The sequence below is a fragment of the Dendropsophus ebraccatus genome, chromosome 15 (genome assembly GCF_027789765.1).
Source record: "Dendropsophus ebraccatus isolate aDenEbr1 chromosome 15, aDenEbr1.pat, whole genome shotgun sequence".
In the NCBI taxonomy this organism is placed as follows: domain Eukaryota; kingdom Metazoa; phylum Chordata; class Amphibia; order Anura; family Hylidae; genus Dendropsophus; species Dendropsophus ebraccatus.
Genome location: NC_091468.1, coordinates 24,367,334 through 24,390,718, shown reverse-complemented (window position 1 = coordinate 24,390,718; position 23,385 = coordinate 24,367,334). Strand labels below are relative to the sequence as shown.

Genomic DNA, 23,385 nt, shown 5'->3' with positions numbered 1-23,385 from the left:
AAGACTTCCGTCGTCCGACGGGGCAGCGGCCCAGCTGGTGTCGCTGTAGGATGGGAGCGGTGCTAGCAGGCAGGCAGGATTGCTCTCCGGCAGCTCCGGCATCACTGGTGCTGCGGCTGCAGGCAAACGTTTCTCGGGGGCCGCCATCTTGTCACGCTCTGGCCGGAACTTGTAGCAGGAAGGGGAGGAGCGCCAGGCTGGAGGATCAGGTTCCAGAATCTGCCCAGCAACAGTGACGTCATCCGGCCCAGGCAGCCAATCAGGAGCAGCCAATGGAAAGTCTATGGCGCCGGGCGATTCCCGCGCTTTGGCAGCATGGCTGTTAACCCCCTCCTCTCCGGGGTATGGCGCAGCCAGAAATTGGAGAAGACGGCGGCCATCTTGGGTGCTGTTTAAGGCCCGAAACACTTTAATCACCCCCATAGTAATCGGCAAAGTCTCTGGGGGGTAACAGTACAGTTCTGGGGACACTGACAGTTGGCACAACACAGTCATTCAATCCTGTTCGTGACGCCAAAAATGCGATGCCCTGGCCCCTGGGGGCCACTTCCGCAGTGCTGGTGTTATGAGCGGGCAATGACCGGGGCAGCTGCAGGGTGTATACTTGTCACGGTATAGGCCTGAGGGCAGCACAGCTGTAGGGCCGGTCTGAGGAATCTGCGGGTGATGATGGGCATGCGATTCTTCGCTGCACTTAGTCAGGGCACCAGTTAGTGGACACCAATGCCAGGGTTCAGTAACAGCGGTTTTATTATAGATGAAGTAACTAGTAGCAACAGTTCTGTCCGGATGCAACCGGGTATATAGCAGGCTTTGACAAATAAGGCAGGAGTGGTGCTGCATAGGCTGTGAGAATACGTGCCGGATGATGGGAGTAGGAGTATGAGAGGAATAGCGTTGCTGGGTGGATTAGCTTGAGAATAATACTTGCTGTGAATCCTTGCAGCGATGAGGAGAGATAACGGAATGACACCCAGATGAGAGAAAAGAATCCGGTCACTTGAGCAGGCAGATACAGCCGAAGACTTGAATATAGCAGCAGACTTAGTCACTCTTCTGTGGGAGAGGATAGAACCACACAACCTCCTTGCTTGGAAGCCGGGGCTCAACTCCCTTGTCAGCAGGAAGTGGGAGGTCACATGGTTGCTCCTGGCCAGAGCTAGTCGGCCATTGGAGGAACCATGGTTACAGGTCACGTGATCAACAGCCTTGCATACCACTGTACACTGTAATACACAGGAACACATGAGAATACACATGAAAATGCACACCACCAGAGAATACTAGGGGAAAACCAGCAGCAGTTGCAGTGCAAACACTTACCAGAACAGGCATTGACACAGAAATAGAAATGGGCATAATAGGAGTTGTAGTCTGCATGTTCTGGGACACTGCACCCCTGTGTGGTGTAGTATAGAGGATGTGTCTCCTCCTGTGTGGTGTAGTATAGAGGATGTGTCCTGTGTGGTGTAGTATAGAGGATGTGTCCCCCTGTGTGGTGTAGTATAGAGGATGTGTCCCCCTGTGTGGTGTAGTATAGAGGATGTGTCCCCCTGTGTGGTGTAGTATAGAGGATGTGTCCCCCTGTTTGGTGTAGTATGGAGGATGTGTCCCCCTGTGTGGTGTAGTATAGAGGATGTGTCCCCCCTGTTCGGTTTAGTATAGAGGATGTGTCCCCCTGTGTGGTGTAGTATAGAGGATGTGTCCCCCTGTGTGGTGTAGTATAGAGGATGTGTCCCCCTGTGTGGTGTAGTATGGAGGATGTGTCCCCCCCTGTGTGGTGTAGTATAGAGGATGTGTCCCCCTGTGTGGTGTATTATAGAGGATGTGTCCTGTGTGGTGTAGTATAGAGGATGTGTCCCCCTGTGTGGTGTAGTATAGAGGATGTGTCCTCCTGTGTGGTGTAGTATAGAGGATGTGTCCCCCTGTGTGGTGTAGTATAGAGGATGTGTCCCCCTGTGTGGTGTAGTATAGAGGATGTGTCCCCCTGTGTGGTGTAGTATAGAGGATGTGTCCTCCTGTGTGGTGTAGTATAGAGGATGTGTCCCCCTGTGTGTTGTAGTATAGAGGATGTGTCCCCCTGTGTGGTGTAGTATAGAGGATGTGTCCCCCTGTGTGGTGTAGTATAGAGGATGTGTCCTGTGTGATGTAGTATAGAGGATGTATCCCCCTGTGTGGTGTAGTATATAGAGGATGTGTCCCCCCTGTGTGGTGTAGTATATAGAGGATGTGTCCTGTGTGGTGTAGTATAGAGGATGTGTCCCCCTGTGTGGTGTAGTATAGAGGATGTGTCCCCCCTGTGTGGTGTAGCAAAGAGGATGTGTCCCCCCCCCCCCCCCCCCCCTGTGCGGTGTAGTATAGAAGATGTGTCCCCCCTGTGTGGTGTAGTATAGAGGATGTGTCCTGTGTGGTGTAGTATAGAGGATGTGTCCCCCCTGTGTGGTGTAGTATAGAGGATGTGTCCCCCTGTGTGGTGTAGTATAGAGGATGTGTCCCCCTGTGTGGTGTAGTATAGAGGATGTGTCCTGTGTGGTGTAGTATAGAGGATGTGTCCCCCTGTGTGGTGAAGTATAGAGGATGTTTCCCCCTGTGTGGTGTAGTATAGAGGATGTGCCCCCCTGTGTGGTGTAGTATAGAGGATGTGTCCCCCTGTAAGGTGTAGTATAGAGGATGTGTCCTGTGTGGTGTAGTATAGAGGATGTGTCCCCTCCTGTGTGGTGTAGTATAGAGGATGTGTCCCCCCTATGTGGTGTAGTATAGAGGATGTGTCCCCCTGTTTGGTGTAGTATGGAGGATGTATCCCCCTGTGTGGTGTAGTATATAGAGGATGTGTCCCCCTGTGTGGTGTAGTATAGAGGATGTGTCCCCCTGTGTGGTGTAGTATAGAGGATGTGTCCTGTGTGGTGTAGTATAGAGGATGTGCCCCCCTGTGTGGTGTAGTATAGAGGATGTGTCCCCCTGTGTGGTGTAGTATAGAGGATGTGTCCCCCTGTGTGGTGTAGTATAGAGGATGTGTCCCCCTCTGTGGTGTAGTATAGAGGATGTGTCCCCCCTGTGTGGTGTAGTATAGAGGATGTATCCCCCTGTGTGGTGTAGTATAGAGGAGGTGTCCCCCTGTGTGGTGTAGTATAGAGGATGTGTCCCCCTGTTTGGTGTAGTATAGAGGATGTGTCCCCCTGTGTGGTGTAGTATAGAGGATGTGTCCCCCTGTGTGGTGTATTATAGAGGATGTGTCCCCCCTGTGTGGTGTAGTATAGAGGAGGTGTCCCCCTGTGTGGTGTAGTATAGAGGATGTGTCCCCCTATTTGGTGTAGTATAGAGGATGTGTCCCCCTGTGTGGTGTAGTATAGAGGATGTGTCCTCCTGTGTGGTGTAGTATAGAGGATGTGTCCCCCTGTGTGGTGTAGTATAGAGGATGTGTCCCCCCTGTGTGGTGTAGTATAGAGAATGTGTCCTCCTGTGTGGTGTAGTATAGAGGATGTGTCCCCCTGTGTGGTGTAGTATAGAGGATGTGTCCCCCTGTGTGGTGTAGTATAGAGGATGTGTCCCCCTGTGTGGTGTAGTATAGAGGATGTGTCCTCCTGTGTGGTGTAGTATAGAGGATGTGTGGTGTAGTATAGAGGATGTGTCCTGTGTGGTGTAGTATAGAGGATGTGTCCCCCTGTGTGGTGTAGTATAGTGGATGTGTCCTGTGTGGTGTAGTATAGAGGATGTGTCCTGTGTGGTGTAGTATAGAGGATGTGTCCCGTTTGGTGTAGTATAGAGGATGTGTCCCCCTGTGTGGTGTAGTATAGAGGATGTGTCCTCCTGTGTGGTGTAGTATAGAGGATGTGTCCCCCTGTGTGGTGTAGTATAGAGAATGTGTCCTCCTGTGTGGTGTAGTATAGAGGATGTGTCCCCCTGTGTGGTGTAGTATAGAGGATGTGTCCCCCTGTGTGGTGTAGTATAGAGGATGTGTCCCCCTGTGTGGTGTAGTATAGAGGATGTGTCCCCCTGTGTGGTGTAGTATAGAGGATGTGTCCCCCTGTGTGGTGTAGTATAGAGGATGTGTCCCCCTGTGTGGTGTAGTATAGAGGATGTGTCCTGTGTGGTGTAGTATAGAGGATGTGTCCCCCTGTTTGGTGTAGTATAGAGGATGTGTCCCCCTGTGTGGTGTAGTATAGAGGATGTGTCCCCCTGTGTGGTGTAGTATAGAGGATATATCCCCCTGTGTGGTGTAGTATATAGAGGATGTGTCCCCCTGTGTGATGTAGTATAGGGGATGTGGTGTCCCCCTGTGTGGTGTAGTATAGAGGATGTGTACTGTGTGGTGTAGTATAGAGGATGTGTCCCCCTGTGTGGTGTAGTATAGAGGATGTGTCCCCCTGTGTGGTGTAGTATAGAGGATGTGTCCCCCCTGTGTGGTGTAGTATAGAGGATGTGTCCTGTGTGGTGTAGTATAGAGGATGTGTCCCCCTGTGTGGTGTAGTATAGTGGATGTGTCCTGTGTGGTGTAGTATAGAGGATGTGTCCTGTGTGGTGTAGTATAGAGGATGTGTCCCGTGTGGTGTAGTATAGAGGATGTGTCCCCCTGTGTGGTGTAGTATAGAGGATGTGTCCTCCTGTGTGGTGTAGTATAGAGGATGTGTCCCCCTGTGTGGTGTAGTATAGAGGATGTGTCCCCCTGTGTGGTGTAGTATAGAGGATGTGTCCTGTGTGGTGTAGTATAGGGGATGTGTCCTCCTGTGTGGTGTAGTATAGGGGATGTGTCCCCCTGTGTGGTGTAGTATAGAGGATGTGTCCTGTGTGGTGTAGTATAGGGGATGTGTCCTCCTGTGTGGTGTAGTATAGAGGATGTGTCCCGTGTGGTGTAGTATAGAGGATGTGTCCCCCTGTGTGGTGTAGTATAGAGGATGTGTCCCCCTGTGTGGTGTAGTATAGTGGATGTGTCCTGTGTGGTGTAGTATAGAGGATGTGTCCTGTGTGGTGTAGTATAGAGGATGTGTCCCCCCTGTGTGGTGTAGTATAGAGGATGTGTCCTGTGTGGTGTAGTATGGAGAATCTTGTCAGCTTTCCTCTGTATTACTTAGTACGGTAGATAAAGACATGGATTCTATTGTAAAACTGATTTTTCTTTTTACTATATATTGTTCCTCACAGTGAAGACATTAGCTATGTGCCAGGAGATTCCTGTGATTTCTTTTTGATAAAATGATTTGTTTGCTGAATTGATATATTTTTTCTTCCTCTTATTATCATCACTCCCATAGTTTGTGTCTCTCTGGTGAAAATATTCTGGCCATACACCTACATCAGCATGCCCAGCGCTGCTAGATAGTTAGTGCTGCAGAACTGACCTTACATTGCCATCTAGTGGTAATCACTTATGCTGCATATAAGGGGACTTTTTTTTTAACATTTTAAATACAGTGGTATCTCAGTTCTCGTACTCGTATTGGTTCCGGAAGGCAGTTGGAGAACTGAGCAGTGTCTTCCTATAGGAAATAATGTAAATTTGTTTAATTGGTTCCAGCACCCACCAATAATTACCTACAGTACCCATATATAACTTTGAAAAGTGCCCAGTTTAATCTCTCCAGTATATTACAGAATGGCACTATATACTGTACAGTATATTACAGAATGGCACTATATACTGTACAGGACATTACAGAGCAGCACTATATACCGTACAGGACATTACAGAGCAGCACTATATACTGTACAGGACATTACAGAGCAGCACTATATACCGTACAGGACATTACAGAGCAGCACTATATACTGTACACTATATTACAGAGCAGCACTATATACTGTACACTACATTACAGAGCAGCACGATATACTGTACACTACATTACAGAGCAGCACTATATACTGTACAGGACATTACAGAGCAGCACTATATACTGTACAGTATATTACAGAGCAGCACTATATACTGTACACTACATTACAGAGCAGCACTATATACTGTACAGGACATTACAGAGCAGCACTATATACCGTACAGGACATTACAGAGCAGCACTATATACTGTACAGGACATTACAGAGCAGCACTATATACTGTACACTATATTACAGAGCAGCACTATATACTGTACACTACATTACAGAGCAGCACGATATACTGTACACTACATTACAGAGCAGCACTATATACTGTACGGGACATTATATACAAGAAACATTCAACAAAACCAGCAATTACTGTACAGTAGTCACCAACTTCTCACTCATCCTTTACTGTATAGAATCCCCCCCCCATCCTAGCACTGTAAAGTATGGGAGATGCTGGTGCACTGACTGTACTACTACTGTACTCTATATGCACTGCAGCAGTCTTATACAGTACAGGATGGGAGATGAGATGGTGGTGCACTGACTGTACCACTGCTGTACTGTATAAGCACTCCAGCAATCTTATACAGTACTGTATGGTATGTGAGGCCTCACCAGTGCTCAACTCACCAGGTACAACCCACCAACCACGCTCGCAGAAACGTTCAGATACCGAGTACTTCAAGACTGGGGGCCCAAAAAGTGAGAACCGAGCAAGAGTTTGAGAACCAAAGCAAAGTTTCCTTGAAAAAACACATCCTAGATCTGAAATAATAAAAATATTCTTATTGAATACTTTGTTCTGTACAAAGTTGAATGTGCTGAGAACAATATCACACACAAATCATCAATGGAAACAAATGTATTTACCAATGCAGGCCTGGATTTGGAGTCACACACAGAATTAGGCTATGTTCACACTACGTAAAAGTACGCAGTGTAACCATGGCCTTAAAGTGGAAAAACACACGCCAGGCTGATCCAACTTTGATGTAATGTCCTTAAAACAAGTCACAATGAGGCTGAGTATTGTGTGCGGCCTCCACGTGCCTGTATGACCTCCCTACAATGCATGGGAATTCTCCTGATGAGGTGGCGGATGGTCTCCTGAGGGATCTCCTCCCAGGCCTGGACTAAAGCAGCCGCCAACTCCTGGATACTCTGTGGTGCAACGTGACGTTGGTGGATGGAGCGAGACATGATGTCCTAGATTGCGTGATCGGATTCAGGTCTGGGGAGCAGGTGGGCCAGTCCATAGCTTCAATGCCTTTAACTTTCAGGAACTGCTGACACACTCCAGCCACATGAGGTCTAGCATTGTCTTGTATTAGGACAAACTCAGGGCCAACCGCACCAGCATATGGTCTAACAAGGGGTCTGAGGGTCTCACCTCGGTACCTAATGGCAGTACATGGAGGGCTGCCAAACTGGTCATGCTGGAGGATGTTGCAGGCAGCAGATTGCGGCGTCTCCACACTCTGTCATGTGGTCAGTATGAACCTGTTTTCATCTGTGAAGAGCACAGGGCGCCAGTGGCGAATTTTCCAATCCTGGTATTCTCTGGCAAATGCCAAGCGTCCTGCACAGTGTTGGGCTGTGCAGGAAGAGTGGCCAAAAGACAAGTGGTAATGCTTGAAGGAGATACACCCTGCACCCTACACCTCCCTCCCTGCATCTGTCCTAAGTTGGAAAAAAGCCTAAAGCCAAGTTTTAAAGTCCCGGTGAGTGCTGGAGCTTGTTGTTCTACACACTCATATTCACATGAACTTTTGCTATTGTGGTGAGCCCCCGGATGATGTTATTTCGGTGGGACGGCCGGTCACTTGCTAGATGAAAATGTGACGTCACTACTGTGGTGGATGGCCGAGATACAGCCGGACCTAAGGGTTTTGTCACGTGATGCCAGTGCCTGGTGGGCACACAAGTGTGATGGCACGCCTGCTTTTATAGTGTAAGGCCGGTTGTACCCTTCTCCCCCGTGGTCGGTGTCCTGTCGGGTTGATGCAGGGTCCCTTGTGATTATGTCACGGATGGCCAGAGTGGTGTAGTAACCCTCCCGAATGGTGGTAGGACCCGCCACCCACAGAAAGAGGAAATGTCCCAAGGTTGCAGTGTAAGTGCTGTGCAGGTGGTAGCCAGTAATCTCAGACTCAGGTGATAATGTTGACTTGCTTTACTCTTTGAAAATGTGCAGCAGGTAATACAATGAATCTCCAGGTACACTTGATACAGTTCCAATAAACACACACATAGAACCACCAGATCTGTGGGATAAGTGCGGAGTAGGATGTAGTAGAGTTGATAAGGTTGTACTGAGGTAGTAGAGAGGATGATGCTGTGAGAGTCTCAACCCAATTAGTAATGTGCTCTGCCGGGAGGTTGGAGTGCTTAGAAGAATACTTGTAGGATAAGGAGAAGAAATACCCTGTGCCTGCGTTTTGACCTTTCCTATAGTCTTCACACCACCTTCTGCCCACTAGCTTTGGCTGAACCGTACTGATGGGTGACACAGGCCCCAGACCCTGTTATCTGGGATGAGCGGAATGGTTAGAGTTCCTAAGTACACCAGCGCTGCAAGATGGAGTTCATCGGCTTTCTAGTAACTTTGTTCCACCCTGATCAGTTCCTAGCTCTTTGGCTTTTCTGCAGAGACTGTCCTGCACTGTACTGACTCCTTGCCCGCGGCGTGGGTTAAGGTTATCTGTAGGCTAATTCTCTCCTGAAAGGCTTAGCAGCGCATCATACAGCATGTTTGGTGCTTCAAGAAAAAGGGTTGTGTAAGCTGTCTGTCTTACCCATGTGGGGCACTGACTAAGAACTAACCTGTAGAGGGGACCTGGCAGAGGGCAAGGGCCCAGGTAGAACCCAAGGGACTAGCTTCCTAACCAGCCCGTGTGCTGTGTTGTGGTTGGGTGGAAAGAGTGCAATAGGGAAACGGGATAGAAAAGAGAGAATAGGGCAGAAGAAAGGAGAAATCCTACTGGACAACAGAATCTTGTATATACACAAACAATAACCCTTTAGTTTACTTCAGCCATGCAGCTTCTAGACCTTAGTTACAAACTATAGCGACATCTAGTGGTCATCTTCAGTAACACAACAGATACAGAAAAATCACAGACAAGTACAAACTTTTACGTGGGGTGTAAAGAATAGCAACACCCACAGTGGGACACCACACTATGTGCATCTAGCACCCCGGTTGGCGGCTTTGTTTTCAGAGACTGTCCTCTAGCGTCCTGCATATATCCTTTATTATGAGCTGATTTTGGCAGCTGGTGCTGGCTAGCTGTGTTTACCTTTAGTAATAATTACTATAATACTAATATTGCCCCTATATACAAGAATGTGGTTTCCCACCATGAGTATTTTTTCGCTTTCTTATGCACCTGTCATAAAGCCTTTTTTTCCAGATTAAGTGGTGCATGAAGTGTATAGGTTTCCCCACTAGGTGTCAGTAATCTATATGTATATGTATTCCTATGTATTGCACAGCTGAAGGAAGCCAAAGGGTTAAAGATTTTGTACCATGTGTTTCATGCTAACCTATAAGAGGTGCCCTTTTATTCTAAACTATCTACTTTCTTCTGGGTACACTTATCCCCACCACTCACAGGCAGGCATACAGAGGGCCCCTGTAGGAGGAGTTTCACTGCTGTAGGAAGTGCAGGTCAGTTCTAGTGAGATTCTCAGAGAGAGGACAAAAAAAAGGAAACAGTCCATGCTGAAGTTAAGCCAGGGCCTGGCTTATGCCAGGACCCCTGTCAGGGATACGTAACAGTTGAGTCTAATCACCTTAGTGTACGGATGCCTCAAGAGACCAACAGTTCTTTCACTACTACTACTTTATCTATTATGGAGTGCTAAGCATACCCAAGCGAGAGGTAATCAAGGAATACCTTAACCCAGGCCAGGAACACCTCTAGAAGGAACAGGGCAGTATACTGACTATAGAGGAACTAGCCTCAATAGGACAAAGTTACTGTAAAGAAGGTCTACATATCCTGTGACGCAGTTCAGGTAACTGGGAGACCTCGGACACCTAGCTACACCCAGATAATCACAGCTAGGGCTTGTACTACCCTATTGGGACGGGTTCGACGATACCAGGGGGCAGAAGATGGTCAGACCAAGTCTATACACAAGTACAAGTAACACTTAACGATTGAAGATATTTCGGCAGAGTACATAGCTACAACTACCTTTCTCTTTTGCTACTCTCTAGCACCTCCTCCAGCACAAAGGTCAAGCACTCCAGTGTGTAAAGATTTATCTATTTGTGAAAACGTGTACTGTTATATTAAAAAGCCTGACAGTAAAGCTGTTCTATTTTTATACTGCTCGGAATCTGTCATTTTCTATACGCACTGGCACCTATACACACAACCACACAGCTTGGGTTATTTTTCCCCTTTCTGTGGGTGGCGGTATACAGTCCGGGTGGGTCAGTTGCCACTTAGGACTGCAGTGACAAGAGCCCAAGGGACCCACAACAACCCGCCCACCACTGACCATTTGGGGAACACAGCCAGCCATATAAAAAGCAGATATCAACTTCACACCTGTGTGCTGGACTAGCACTGGTGTCAGGACACTAACACCTTTGGCTGAGCTGATTAAAACCAGTTTGATGTCCCACCATGGGTGTTTCTATTGGTAACACCCTTCGCAAAAGTCTGCACTTAAAAGTGTAAGTGGTAATGTAGCAGTACTAAAGGTTTGCCACTAGATGTCGTTGTTATAAGTATTTATGTCCAGATATTGCAGAGCTGTAGGAACTAAAGGGTTATTGTTTTCTTATGTACCACATGGATCTGTACACCAATGAGAGCTCTTTCTTTTTTTAATCTTTTATCTTTCTCTTTACTTCTTACACATGCACTCCTTACCCACTCACAGCATACTTTACACATTCTTTAGGAAGGAAGTCACATGGGTAGAGCAAGTGTGAGGTCGTTTTGCCTTGTATAGGTTTCCCCACTAGGTGTCAGTAATCTATATGTATATGTATTCCTATGTATTGCACAGCTGAAGGAAGCCAAAGGGTTAAAGATTTTGTACCATGTGTTTCATGCTAACCTATAAGAGGTGCCCTTTTATTCTAAACTATCTACTTTCTTCTGGGTACACTTATCCCCACCACTCACAGGCAGGCATACAGAGGGCCCCTGTAGGAGGAGTTTCACTGCTGTAGGAAGTGCAGGTCAGTTCTAGTGAGATTCTCAGAGAGAGGACAAAAAAAAGGAAACAGTCCATGCTGAAGTTAAGCCAGGGCCTGGCTTATGCCAGGACCCCTGTCAGGGATACGTAACAGTTGAGTCTAATCACCTTAGTGTACGGATGCCTCAAGAGACCAACAGTTCTTTCACTACTACTACTTTATCTATTATGGAGTGCTAAGCATACCCAAGCGAGAGGTAATCAAGGAACACCTTAACCCAGGCCAGGAACACCTCTAGAAGGAACAGGGCAGTATACTGACTATAGAGGAACTAGCCTCAATAGGACAAAGTTACTGTAAAGAAGGTCTACATATCCTGTGACGCAGTTCAGGTAACTGGGAGACCTCGGACACCTAGCTACACCCAGATAATCACAGCTAGGGCTTGTACTACCCTATTGGGACGGGTTCGACGATACCAGGGGGCAGAAGATGGTCAGACCAAGTCTATACACAAGTACAAGTAACACTTAACGATTGAAGATATTTCGGCAGAGTACATAGCTACAACTACCTCTCTCTTTTGCTACTCTCTAGCACCTCCTCCAGCACAAAGGTCAAGCACTCCAGTGTGTAAAGATTTATCTATTTGTGAAAACGTGTACTGTTATATTAAAAAGCCTGACAGTAAAGCTGTTCTATTTTTATACTGCTCGGAATCTGTCATTTTCTATACGCACTGGCACCTATACACACAACCACACAGCTTGGGTTATTTTTCCCCTTTCTGTGGGTGGCGGTATACAGTCCGGGTGGGTCAGTTGCCACTTAGGACTGCAGTGACAAGAGCCCAAGGGACCCACAACAACCCGCCCACCACTGACCATTTGGGGAACACAGCCAGCCATATAAAAAGCAGATATCAACTTCACACCTGTGTGCTGGACTAGCACTGGTGTCAGGACACTAACACCTTTGGCTGAGCTGATTAAAACCAGTTTGATGTCCCACCATGGGTGTTTCTATTGGTAACACCCTTCGCAAAAGTCTGCACTTAAAAGTGTAAGTGGTAATGTAGCAGTACTAAAGGTTTGCCACTAGATGTCGTTGTTATAAGTATTTATGTCCAGATATTGCAGAGCTGTAGGAACTAAAGGGTTATTGTTTTCTTATGTACCACATGGATCTGTACACCAATGAGAGCTCTTTCTTTTTTTAATCTTTTATCTTTCTCTTTACTTCTTACACATGCACTCCTTACCCACTCACAGCATACTTTACACATTCTTTAGGAAGGAAGTCACATGGGTAGAGGAAGTGTGAGGTCGTTTTGCCTTGTATAGGTTTCCCCACTAGGTGTCAGTAATCTATATGTATATGTATTCCTATGTATTGCACAGCTGAAGGAAGCCAAAGGGTTAAAGATTTTGTACCATGTGTTTCATGCTAACCTATAAGAGGTGCCCTTTTATTCTAAACTATCTACTTTCTTCTGGGTACACTTATCCCCACCACTCACAGGCAGGCATACAGAGGGCCCCTGTAGGAGGAGTTTCACTGCTGTAGGAAGTGCAGGTCAGTTCTAGTGAGATTCTCAGAGAGAGGACAAAAAAAAGGAAACAGTCCATGCTGAAGTTAAGCCAGGGCCTGGCTTATGCCAGGACCCCTGTCAGGGATACGTAACAGTTGAGTCTAATCACCTTAGTGTACGGATGCCTCAAGAGACCAACAGTTCTTTCACTACTACTACTTTATCTATTATGGAGTGCTAAGCATACCCAAGCGAGAGGTAATCAAGGAACACCTTAACCCAGGCCAGGAACACCTCTAGAAGGAACAGGGCAGTATACTGACTATAGAGGAACTAGCCTCAATAGGACAAAGTTACTGTAAAGAAGGTCTACATATCCTGTGACGCAGTTCAGGTAACTGGGAGACCTCGGACACCTAGCTACACCCAGATAATCACAGCTAGGGCTTGTACTACCCTATTGGGACGGGTTCGACGATACCAGGGGGCAGAAGATGGTCAGACCAAGTCTATACACAAGTACAAGTAACACTTAACGATTGAAGATATTTCGGCAGAGTACATAGCTACAACTACCTCTCTCTTTTGCTACTCTCTAGCACCTCCTCCAGCACAAAGGTCAAGCACTCCAGTGTGTAAAGATTTATCTATTTGTGAAAACGTGTACTGTTATATTAAAAAGCCTGACAGTAAAGCTGTTCTATTTTTATACTGCTCGGAATCTGTCATTTTCTATACGCACTGGCACCTATACACACAACCACACAGCTTGGGTTATTTTTCCCCTTTCTGTGGGTGGCGGTATACAGTCCGGGTGGGTCAGTTGCCACTTAGGACTGCAGTGACAAGAGCCCAAGGGACCCACAACAACCCGCCCACCACTGACCATTTGGGGAACACAGCCAGCCATATAAAAAGCAGATATCAACTTCACACCTGTGTGCTGGACTAGCACTGGTGTCAGGACACTAACACCTTTGGCTGAGCTGATTAAAACCAGTTTGATGTCCCACCATGGGTGTTTCTATTGGTAACACCCTTCGCAAAAGTCTGCACTTAAAAGTGTAAGTGGTAATGTAGCAGTACTAAAGGTTTGCCACTAGATGTCGTTGTTATAAGTATTTATGTCCAGATATTGCAGAGCTGTAGGAACTAAAGGGTTATTGTTTTCTTATGTACCACATGGATCTGTACACCAATGAGAGCTCTTTCTTTTTTTAATCTTTTATCTTTCTCTTTACTTCTTACACATGCACTCCTTACCCACTCACAGCATACTTTACACATTCTTTAGGAAGGAAGTCACATGGGTAGAGGAAGTGTGAGGTCGTTTTGCCTTGGATTCTGCCATGGAAGGACGCAATATAGGACGCTCCCTACAGCAGTCAGGTTGGGCCCTGGCTCCTGCCAGGTCCCCAGTCCAGTGTGTAGTCTAGACGTTGAGCAGAGCACATGTATATGCGAGACCTAGTGTTTTCCCTCAAGCAACCTTATTATGCACTTTTCAGTGTTAAGTCCCTACTAGAGAGGACAAGGCAGGGATCATCCTAACCCACGCCGTAGACAAGAGGAACACAGTGCAGGACAGTATCCACAAGAAGTAAAGGAACTGATCTGGATAGAGCAAAGTAGCTAGAAGCCTAAGCACTCTATCTCGCAGCGTGGGTGTAATCAAAGAACACTGACCACTCTACTCCCAGGTAACAAGGTCTGGGGCTTGTGTCACCCTCTAGGACGGGTCAGCCGACACTGGTGGGCAATAGGTGGTGCAAAGACCAAGGAGTGAAAACACGGGTACAAGTATTCTCTCTACTTTCAAGTATTCTACTTATTCTACCTCTAAAGTTCTGGCAGAGCACAGTACTACTTTTGTTGGGACTCTTTTCTAGATCTTAGCACACAACCCAGCCAGCATGGCTGTATCACTCTTTCGACTCTCAGTACAGATCTGTTCCTTGTTTTAAGTATAAAGTAACTTATCAAGACAAAAGTCTACTGTATTCTCCTGTATCAAGTATCTTCACAGTAAACAAGAGTATATTTATTTTAACAGGACTCTGGTTTTTCCCCAAGCACCTACACAGCAATCACAGCTTTCTTCGGTTATCTCCCCTTTCTGTGTGTGGCAGTGCCAATAGTCTGGGTGGGTCACTACTCCACTCTGGACCACCGTGATAATTGCCCAAGGGACCCCCAAACAGCCCGGCAGGTTACTGACCACAGGGAAAAAGGTATAGCCAGCCCACTCAAAATAAAAGCAGGTGTGCCACCATACCTATGTGCCTAACCGCCACTGGCGTCACAACAAAACACCAACGGGCAGGGCAGCACCTATGTGGTGTTGTGACACCACACCAGTACCTCCATCACACCTGGTGGTCACCACAAGAATATAACTACTATAACACTGCTCCCATATACAAGAATATAACTACAGTGATACCTCGGTTCTCGGCGGGGAGGAGGGAAGGAGAGGTGGTGCCAGCCTAATGCATACACAAATGTAAGCCCCGGCCGTTAGACACATCGCTGCCAGATTAAAAGTTGTTTTTAGGACAATAACTGCATCCCCTGCCGAACGGACCCCAGGACAGATCTTGGATTAAAAGCAGCTATCGGAAGGTACAAGTGGTTTTGGGGGGTCAGATTGTGGGTACAGAGTCGCTTCAACCACTATAATCATAGGCGTAGCTACCATAGAGGCAGGGTAGGCAGCTGTTATAGGGCCCGTTGTGGAGGGGGGCCCGGGGATGCACAGGGAAGATATGAGCCAACCTGTGTCCTTCTGCTTAACCCCTTATGTACTGCTGTGTGTAAGTGACCTGATGTTCACTGACATTGACATGATGCAACATAAAAATAGGTTAGTAAGCAGAAGACAAGGCGATCTCTGCTTCACTGCTCTGATAACCCCTGACCTCTGTTCTCCTGTGCCTTGCAGAGGTCAGGGGTTATCAGTGCACGAGCCATCCCCCTCTCTTCTGCTTATAACCCTTTTTTGTGCTGCAGCATGTAGGTGAGGTTTATGTCACTTACACACTTTAGTACATAAGGGGTTAAGCAGAAGGTAGTCAGGCACCTATGTATTTAACCATAACCGCTCCTAATGGGCCCTTATAGTTAAATGCAGTGGACTAAGAGACGATTGGCTCTCTGCTCTGCCACAAGAGACTTTATTCTTAGGCCACATCACTGAGTATGTGTGTGTGTGTGTGTGTGTGTGTGTATTACTGATTCTATATACAAGAAAATAACTATAATATTGCCCTGTGTATATATCTAGAATGTATCTACTATAATACAACCCTTACATATAAGCGAGCAGCATAAGAGGAACGATACTAATGTTATAAGTCTATATAAGAAATAAAGATGTCTTTTTATTATATGCGCTGCAGACATTAATCTTGCATCTCGGGAATGTTTGGATTTGTTGGATGTGAGATTGTGATATATAAAGATAATACATAAATTAAAGGCGACACAATTAGCCGCTGACAACTTTACACTCTGCGTCGCTGAAGGGAATTTCTGCAGATTTAATTTCCTTCTCTTTGAGTTTTACTATCTGTGCTCTGTGAGATGAAGCCGCGATAAAGACAATGATACCCAGAATTATTCCAGAGCACAGAAGTAGCTCTGATCTGGGCTCAAAGTAACCTACACAACAGAAGAACTGTTTCTTTTCCTATTCTTTTTTTTTATTTTTTTTTATTTAACTTTTTGCTATGTAAAATTCCCTTCTTACAGCTTTTAGTTTATGGATATAACTCTAAAGGCATTATCCAAGCTTTAAAAGCATCCTCAGGATCAGCATATATCTGATCGGTATACACCAATAGTCTATCAATTTTCTAAGTTTGCATATCCATTTAAAGGGGATATCCTGGATTAGAAAAAAAAACCACAGCTATATTCTTGCAAAAACACCACCTTTCAGGGACGTTTCCAGGTTATTGCGGGCCCTTGGGCGAGTGAACCTCAGCGGGCCCCACATCCATCCACCCACTATGCATAATCATTTGAGACACCAATAACATACACAAACACACATTACTGACACACACTTAAAAGCGACTCTGTACCCACAATCTGACCCGATATCCGTACCATTTCGGTGTGAAAAATGCCCACATTTCTTTGAAAAAGGACAAAATTAGGGATTTTTATAATTTTACTTTTAACTTTTTTTTTACATTTATTATTGCATTGGGGGCTATTGGGATTTTATGTGTTGTTTACTTTATTTATTTATTAATTTCTGTGTGTGTTGTATTTACTTTTTTTTTTACTTTAGTTTACTGTCCCACCATGGGGACATTACTATCTGATTGCCTGATTACAGGCACATTACATTGCAATGCAGATCTGCATTGCAATGTAATGGGCCTATAAAACAGGCAAACCTGAACAGGCTCAGCTTTAGGCTGAGCCTGTCCAGCCACCGTAGCTATGACACAGGAGGCTTCAGGGAAGCCTCCTGGTGCCATAGCAACCATCAGGGCCGTGGGATCGCTTCTAAATGGTCCAGATGGGCATAGAGGGAAGATTCTCCCTCTATTCCCCACTATAGATGCTGCGATCGGCCTGATCGCAGCACTTATAGTGTTAACTGCCATGATCTGCGTTCGGTGCGGGTTGTGGCAGATGCTGCGGGTGCCCAGGTATCACTGACAGACAAGACTATTGCCCTCCCCTCTCTCCCCATTGACCTCCATAAGCAGCCAGGATACCTGAGGCCTCCAGTGTCCATGGCTTCCATCGGGGCTCTGCGATCACATCGCAGAGCCCCGATGGTGGACAGGGGGAGAATTTTCTCTCTGTAGCCATATAGATCATGTGGTCGTGCTGATTGCAGCATTTATAGGGTTAATTGTCAGCACCTGAACATTGCTCCAATGCTGACGCGTTGCGGCGGGCCTCTGGCTATCACTGACCACTGGGAGTATAAGATGCTGGAAAGCTGGGTGACCTCCATTATACTGAGTACAAGGTGCGGGAAAGCTGGGTGACCTCCATTATACTGAGTACAAGGTGCGGGAAAGCTGGGTGACCTCAATTATACTGAGTACAAGATGCGGGAAAGCTGGGTGACCTCCATTATACTAAGTACAAGATGCGGGAAAGCTGGGTGACCTCCATTATACTGAGTACAAGATGCGGGAAAGCTGGGTGACCTCCATTATACTGAGTACAAAATGCGGGAAAGCTGGGTGACCTCCATTATACTGAGTACAAGATGCGGGAAAGCTGGGTGACCTCCATTATACTGAGTACAAGATGCAGGAAAGCTGGGTGACCTCCATTATACTGAGTACAAGATGCGGGAAAGCTGGGTGACCTCCATTATACTGAGTACAAGATGCAGGAAAGCTGGGTGACCTCCATTTTACTGAGTACAAGAAGCAGGAAAGCTGGGTGACCTCCATTATACTGAGTACAAGATGCGGGAAAGCTGGGTGACCTCCATTATACTGAGTACAAGATGCGGGAAAGCTGGGTGACCTCCATTATACTGAGTACAAGATGCGGGAAAGCAGGGTGACCTCCATTATACTGAGTACAAGATGCGGGAAAGCTGGGTGACCACCTTCCTGTTGGGAAAGCTGGGTGACCACCTTACTGTTGCCACCTGCCCTAGAAGGCAGGTAGTGGGCGGTCCCCAAAGCTCCCTGCTTCATTGGTGACTGCGCTTATTCAAGTTAGCTGGCACAGCAAATAATGAAAGTAGTGCCCAGTCCAGGGCACTACTTTCACTAAGTGACACCAACATACATTCCCCCCCATATCGCGGCCTGAACTTGCCAGGTGCTGACGCCCATTGGGTCCGGGGGTTGCCGATGGTGCCCTGACCTTAACCGAGTGCGCAGGCTGCTGCGGAAGGGGGGGAGGTCGATGTCGGGCGCTGCTCAGTGAGGTCCGGGGGAGGTTTTGGCACTGGCGCCGTCGTCCTAGAAACGGCCCTGCACGGATGACAGAGACATTTAATTATTTTCACTGCAGAATTGGCTGCAGTGATGTTAATTAAAAGTATAGGCAGCAGGTTGACCCACCTGGTCCTGGGTCAGTCTGATGCGGCCACAGGAGCTTTTCTTCTTCCTTGCCGCTACTAAATGAAGCAGTGAAGCGGGACACTGTGGATGCCGTTCCAGGATGGTGGGACAGCACCCCAAAATCATGATCCGGGACAGTTGGAAGCAATGGAGACATTCCTGACTGACACATGCTTAGGCTGGGTTCACACTACGTTTTTTTCATCTGTTTTTTTTTTGCAAAAAAAACTGATGGAAAAAACTGATGCATGTGTGTGCATCCGTTTTGATCTGTTTTTCGATTGAATTCCAAAAAAAACGGATCAAATTGACCTTATTTTTTGTCCGTTAAAAAAAGGAATCCGTTTTGATCTGTTTTTTTTTTTTTTATAATGGAATCCAATAGAAAAACGGATCAAAACGGATGCACCCACATTAATCAGTTTTTTTTTTGCAAAAAACAGATTGCAGAAACTTAGTGTGAACCCAGCCTTACTGACTAACACATACACACAACACTTACAGCTCAGTCTTCTCCCTCTTCCTCTCTGCCCTGCTGATCTTCACGCTGTAGTATTGAGGACCTGCAGGTCATGTGATCAGGTCCTTCATCCCTCTCTCTCTATGCAGGAGCCCCTCCATGACGTGACTCTGCGATGCCCTGGCCCCTAGGGGCCACTCCGCAGTATAGATGGTGCTAATAGGCAGGAACCGGGGCAGCTGTAGGATAATTTGGTCACGGTGCAGGCAAGAGGGTGATACAGCTGGAAACCGGGCTCCTGACCATGCGGGAATACTGGGCATGCGATTCTTCGTTGTCCTTAGTCAGGGCACCAATTATCACACCAATGCCAAGGTTCAGAAACAACGGTAGTTGTATATTTATTGTAACGGTGGTAACTAGTAGCAACAGTCTCTCCGGATGCAACCTGGAATAAGGCAATCTTGAATAAAGCAGAGTAATGGGTGATGCTGCAATAGGCTGTGAGAGTAGCGTGCTGAATGATGGGAGCAGTAGTGAAATTGAAGTTGAGATGCTGGTTGGAATGAGACTTGAATGAAATACTTGCTGTTGATGATTTGAGAAGATGAGAGGAGATGAACTGAGGAATGACTGAAGAATCGACACCCAGATGAGAATCTTGAGGCTTGAGACAGGAACACAGCCAGTGGACTGGAGCAGCAGAGCACACGCAGGTCTCTCTCTTAGCAGGGAGAGAGGAAGGATACAGAACTGGTCTCCTGTGGGGCAGGAGATAGACTACACCACAACTTGTCTCCTGAAGGTGGAGGACAAGACTCGACTGAACAGGAACAGCAGAGCAACACACCCTATCCCCTCTGGGACAGGAGATAGACTGAGGTAGCACAGGAAGTCACATGGTAACCCCAGCCAAAAGCTCGATGACCATGGAAGCAGGGCACAGTCACGTGACATCCAGCCATCGCACCACCACGCCACCAGGCACACACAGAGAAATATACATGAGAAGCACCACCCCTGAACACCAGGAGGCGACACAACACCTCCAGACACCGACACCCGAACACACATGCAACAAATGAATGAAATAGCAGACCCGAACACCGAGAAGGGCAACGCAACAAACGCAGCTCGCAGTGGACCACAGCCCTCCAGAACAGAACCAGTTACAATAAAAATATGAGCATAAGAAGGGCTGTTCTGGGACACTGCAACTCCATTAGAATCAATGGAATCCTATCATAGAGGGGCTGGGGTTTCCTCCCACTAAGGGTGGGTCGGCCCGCCTCCAGTGCTTCTGCCTGGGCCTGGTGGTACAGTCACTTTTAACAAAAAATAACCCATATAGGGGGAGATTTATCAAACATCGTGTAAAGTAAAACTGGCTCAGTTGCCCCTAACAACCAATCAGATTTCACTTTTGAGTCTGTTAGGAATGAAAGGTGGAATCTGATTGGTTGCTAGGGGCAACTGAGACAGTTTCACTTTACACCATGTTTGATAAATCTCCCCATAGTGCTTAGATATTGTAAAGTGATCATACACTGTCCATATAATGCTACCATACATAGCACACGTAATAATGCTATACAGTGCCTAAATGTTATAATACTAACATTTACTACCGTAACAGTTCTGCCATCCACAGCCCAAATAAAACTTCCACTAAAGTGAATGGGAGCTGCTCTGCAGTTACCCAGCACCGTCTTTACAACCAGTATAAAGGGGATATCCCAGCTTAGAAAAAACACAGCTCACTTTGTGCAAACACAGTGCTACCCCTATCCTCAGTTTGTGTGTGATATTATAAATTCGCTCCATTCACTTCAATGGAACTGACTTGCAAATACTGCACCCAAACTGGAGACGAGAGGCTCAGGTCCTGGAAGAAAGTGCCCACGTTTTTCTATAACTGGACAATCTCTTTAAGTGACCTTTCAAATTGGCAAGTTACATTTACCACCCAACCCCTACTCACCAGGAGCCAAAGTGCCATTCGCACATGACTGGAGTTTGGCAGCATAAATGGCACGATCCACCTTCCCAGATAAATGTAAGAAACATGAAAGCACCCTTGTGAAAAAATGATTTTTATTTCTGAAAGACGGTCCGTTTCACAGAGACCAATTCGCCTTTAAAGACGCTTCAAAAACTGTGTAAAACTTTGGTAATTTTTTTTTTTTATTTCCAAGCAATCATGTCAATATTCCAACCAGACGCAGAGATATCAAAACGCCAACCGGTTTGATTTGTTTTTGCCTTTGTTTGTTTGTGCCAATCTAAATCCCCAGTAGAATTCATCATAAATTAATCTGTGTCATAAATATACAAATAAAATCTATCTTTATATTATGTGTGAGGTCAGGAGCTCTGCTCCCTCCTGCCGCAAGGATACAAACTGGACAGAAGACCCCAAAGGGCAGGTTCACCTTCAGGACCCCATTATTATTATGCATTATACTCCAGTCACATCCACAGCTGCATCCAGCTTCACCGTCTCTTCTCACACCCATCAGTACCTGCTGTATCACTAAGATTTTTTTTTTACTGATTAGTTAGATGTAATTTTTTTTTTATTTAATTTTTATATGTTATTATGGAGGCAGCTCTCTTGGCTGAGTTGTTTATAACAGCATTTAGTGATATGCTTTACAGCAAACTCCATGGACATAATAATTATAGACAGGGCCTCCCTTGTTGAGATACATGGGGAACATTACTGAGCATACTCTGGGACCTTTACCATAACAAAGGAAGGGGTAGGCTGAGCTGTGAGCTTTATCTTTTGTCTATCTACTTGTGTCACCTGTCGCTGCAATGCTGTACAGATCACTTTCCTCCTCGTTATCATCACAGACAAAGCAGAAAGTCTTAAATTACTTTTAGACCTACTACAAGATTTTAGGACACAACTCTAGGTGTGGATGGAGCATATGTGCATTCTAATAAAGTATTAAAAATGTGCAAAAAAATGCATAGAGTAAAATAAAAATTGTGAACCTGCACTTTAAGGTAAAGTGTTGATCCCCCTCCACCTCACAGGATTTTTTTTTGTGTGCTTTTCTCTTGATAAATGATGATTGTGTAAACCCTTCACGGGCAAATCTTTCTTCCAATCCATATAGTGATCCCTGGAAACCCCAAAAGTTGCATCATGTTTTTGACATTCTTGATTTCCACCCGTCACCTTCCGCGCCTCCATTGTCCTTCCCTCGTCTGCTGATCTTGCTCCTCAATCTTGAGCCTGTATTACGTATTGCATCAGTGCAGCGTTGACTTCACTCTAAGCAATGGCACGCTACAGAGTTTGCCACAAGCCTTTTCAATTTTCTAGTGGGATGGTTTCATTGCCCTCAGTGGAAGTCATGAAGGACCATTTCCCAGCGTTGACTGATAGCTGTAGTCTCGCATGGGTTGATTACAATCTCTCTGTTGTTTTCGTCTGTGTCGCCGATGATTTCCGTATCCAGGCAGAAGCGAGATGCCATGTGTTCAATATGAGAGCCCACTTTGCTCCACCTCTAAGGGAAAAAAAAGGGAAAAAAATGGTTAGGCAGAGCTGTAATTGTTATCGATAGATAAGGCCTTGCAAAAAATAGTCGACCATAGTACAAGATAGCAGCTTTGTATATAGATGTTTAGCATCCTATAAAGATATATGAGTTGCAGGAAACTGATATGCCACCATGTTGCAAAAATCATATCAAAATTCTTAAAAAGGATGCCGGTGACACAATCCTTTTTTTAACTGCCACCTGTTTCCTGCACACGGCGCCGGTCTATTCCCAAGCACTGGCCCGGAGCAGCGTCACAGATGGGAGAGGGTTTAGTTACACTGGGGGCCGATGGGCTTACCCCAGTGCTCCGGGGCAGGTCAATGTTCAGGAACAGACTGGCACTATGCGCGGGAATCGGGCGGCACTTCAAAAAAGGACCGCGCCACCGGCATCCCCTCGCCAGTGCCAGTCTGTTCATGTAAAAATCCCAAAGCGATGAACCTAGTGGTACATTGGCTTTAAAAAAGAATGTACCATCATCCTCTTTCATTTGACCCACCAATAGAACGGCGCCGTCACGGGGGAGCCGATGCCGTGGTCCGTTTTTGGATCCGCGGGCCGGTTCCTGTGTACGGTGCCGTTCTATGCATGGGTACCAGGACGGTGCTCAAGCCATGGAGGCGGGCCGGCCTGCCCCCGGTGGGAGGAAACTCCCTCCCCTCTATGACGCGGCTCATTTAGAATCAATGGTGCCTCGTCATAGAGGGGAGGGAATTCCCTCCCACCGGGGGCCGGCCGGCCGGCCTCCAGTGCTTGAGCACCGGCCCGGTACCCATGCATAGAACGGCACCGTA

The 23,385-nt window shown here is 46.5% G+C and overlaps 2 protein-coding genes across 2 annotated transcripts in view; both read right to left on the bottom strand.

Moving 5' to 3' along the window:
- LOC138773987 (calpain-8-like) overlaps window positions 1–23,385 on the bottom strand; it is a 613,980-nt gene that overhangs the window by 95,095 nt on the left and 495,500 nt on the right. The window lies entirely within an intron of this gene.
- The window catches only part of GALNT14 (polypeptide N-acetylgalactosaminyltransferase 14), a 337,247-nt gene continuing 335,009 nt past the window's right edge, over window positions 21,148–23,385 (bottom strand). Inside the window, exon 15 of the mRNA XM_069955032.1 lies at window positions 21,148–22,555. Within this exon, the coding sequence (XP_069811133.1) occupies window positions 22,388–22,555 (168 nt within the window). The 3' untranslated portion in view covers window positions 21,148–22,387. The remainder of the gene's footprint in view (window positions 22,556–23,385) is intronic.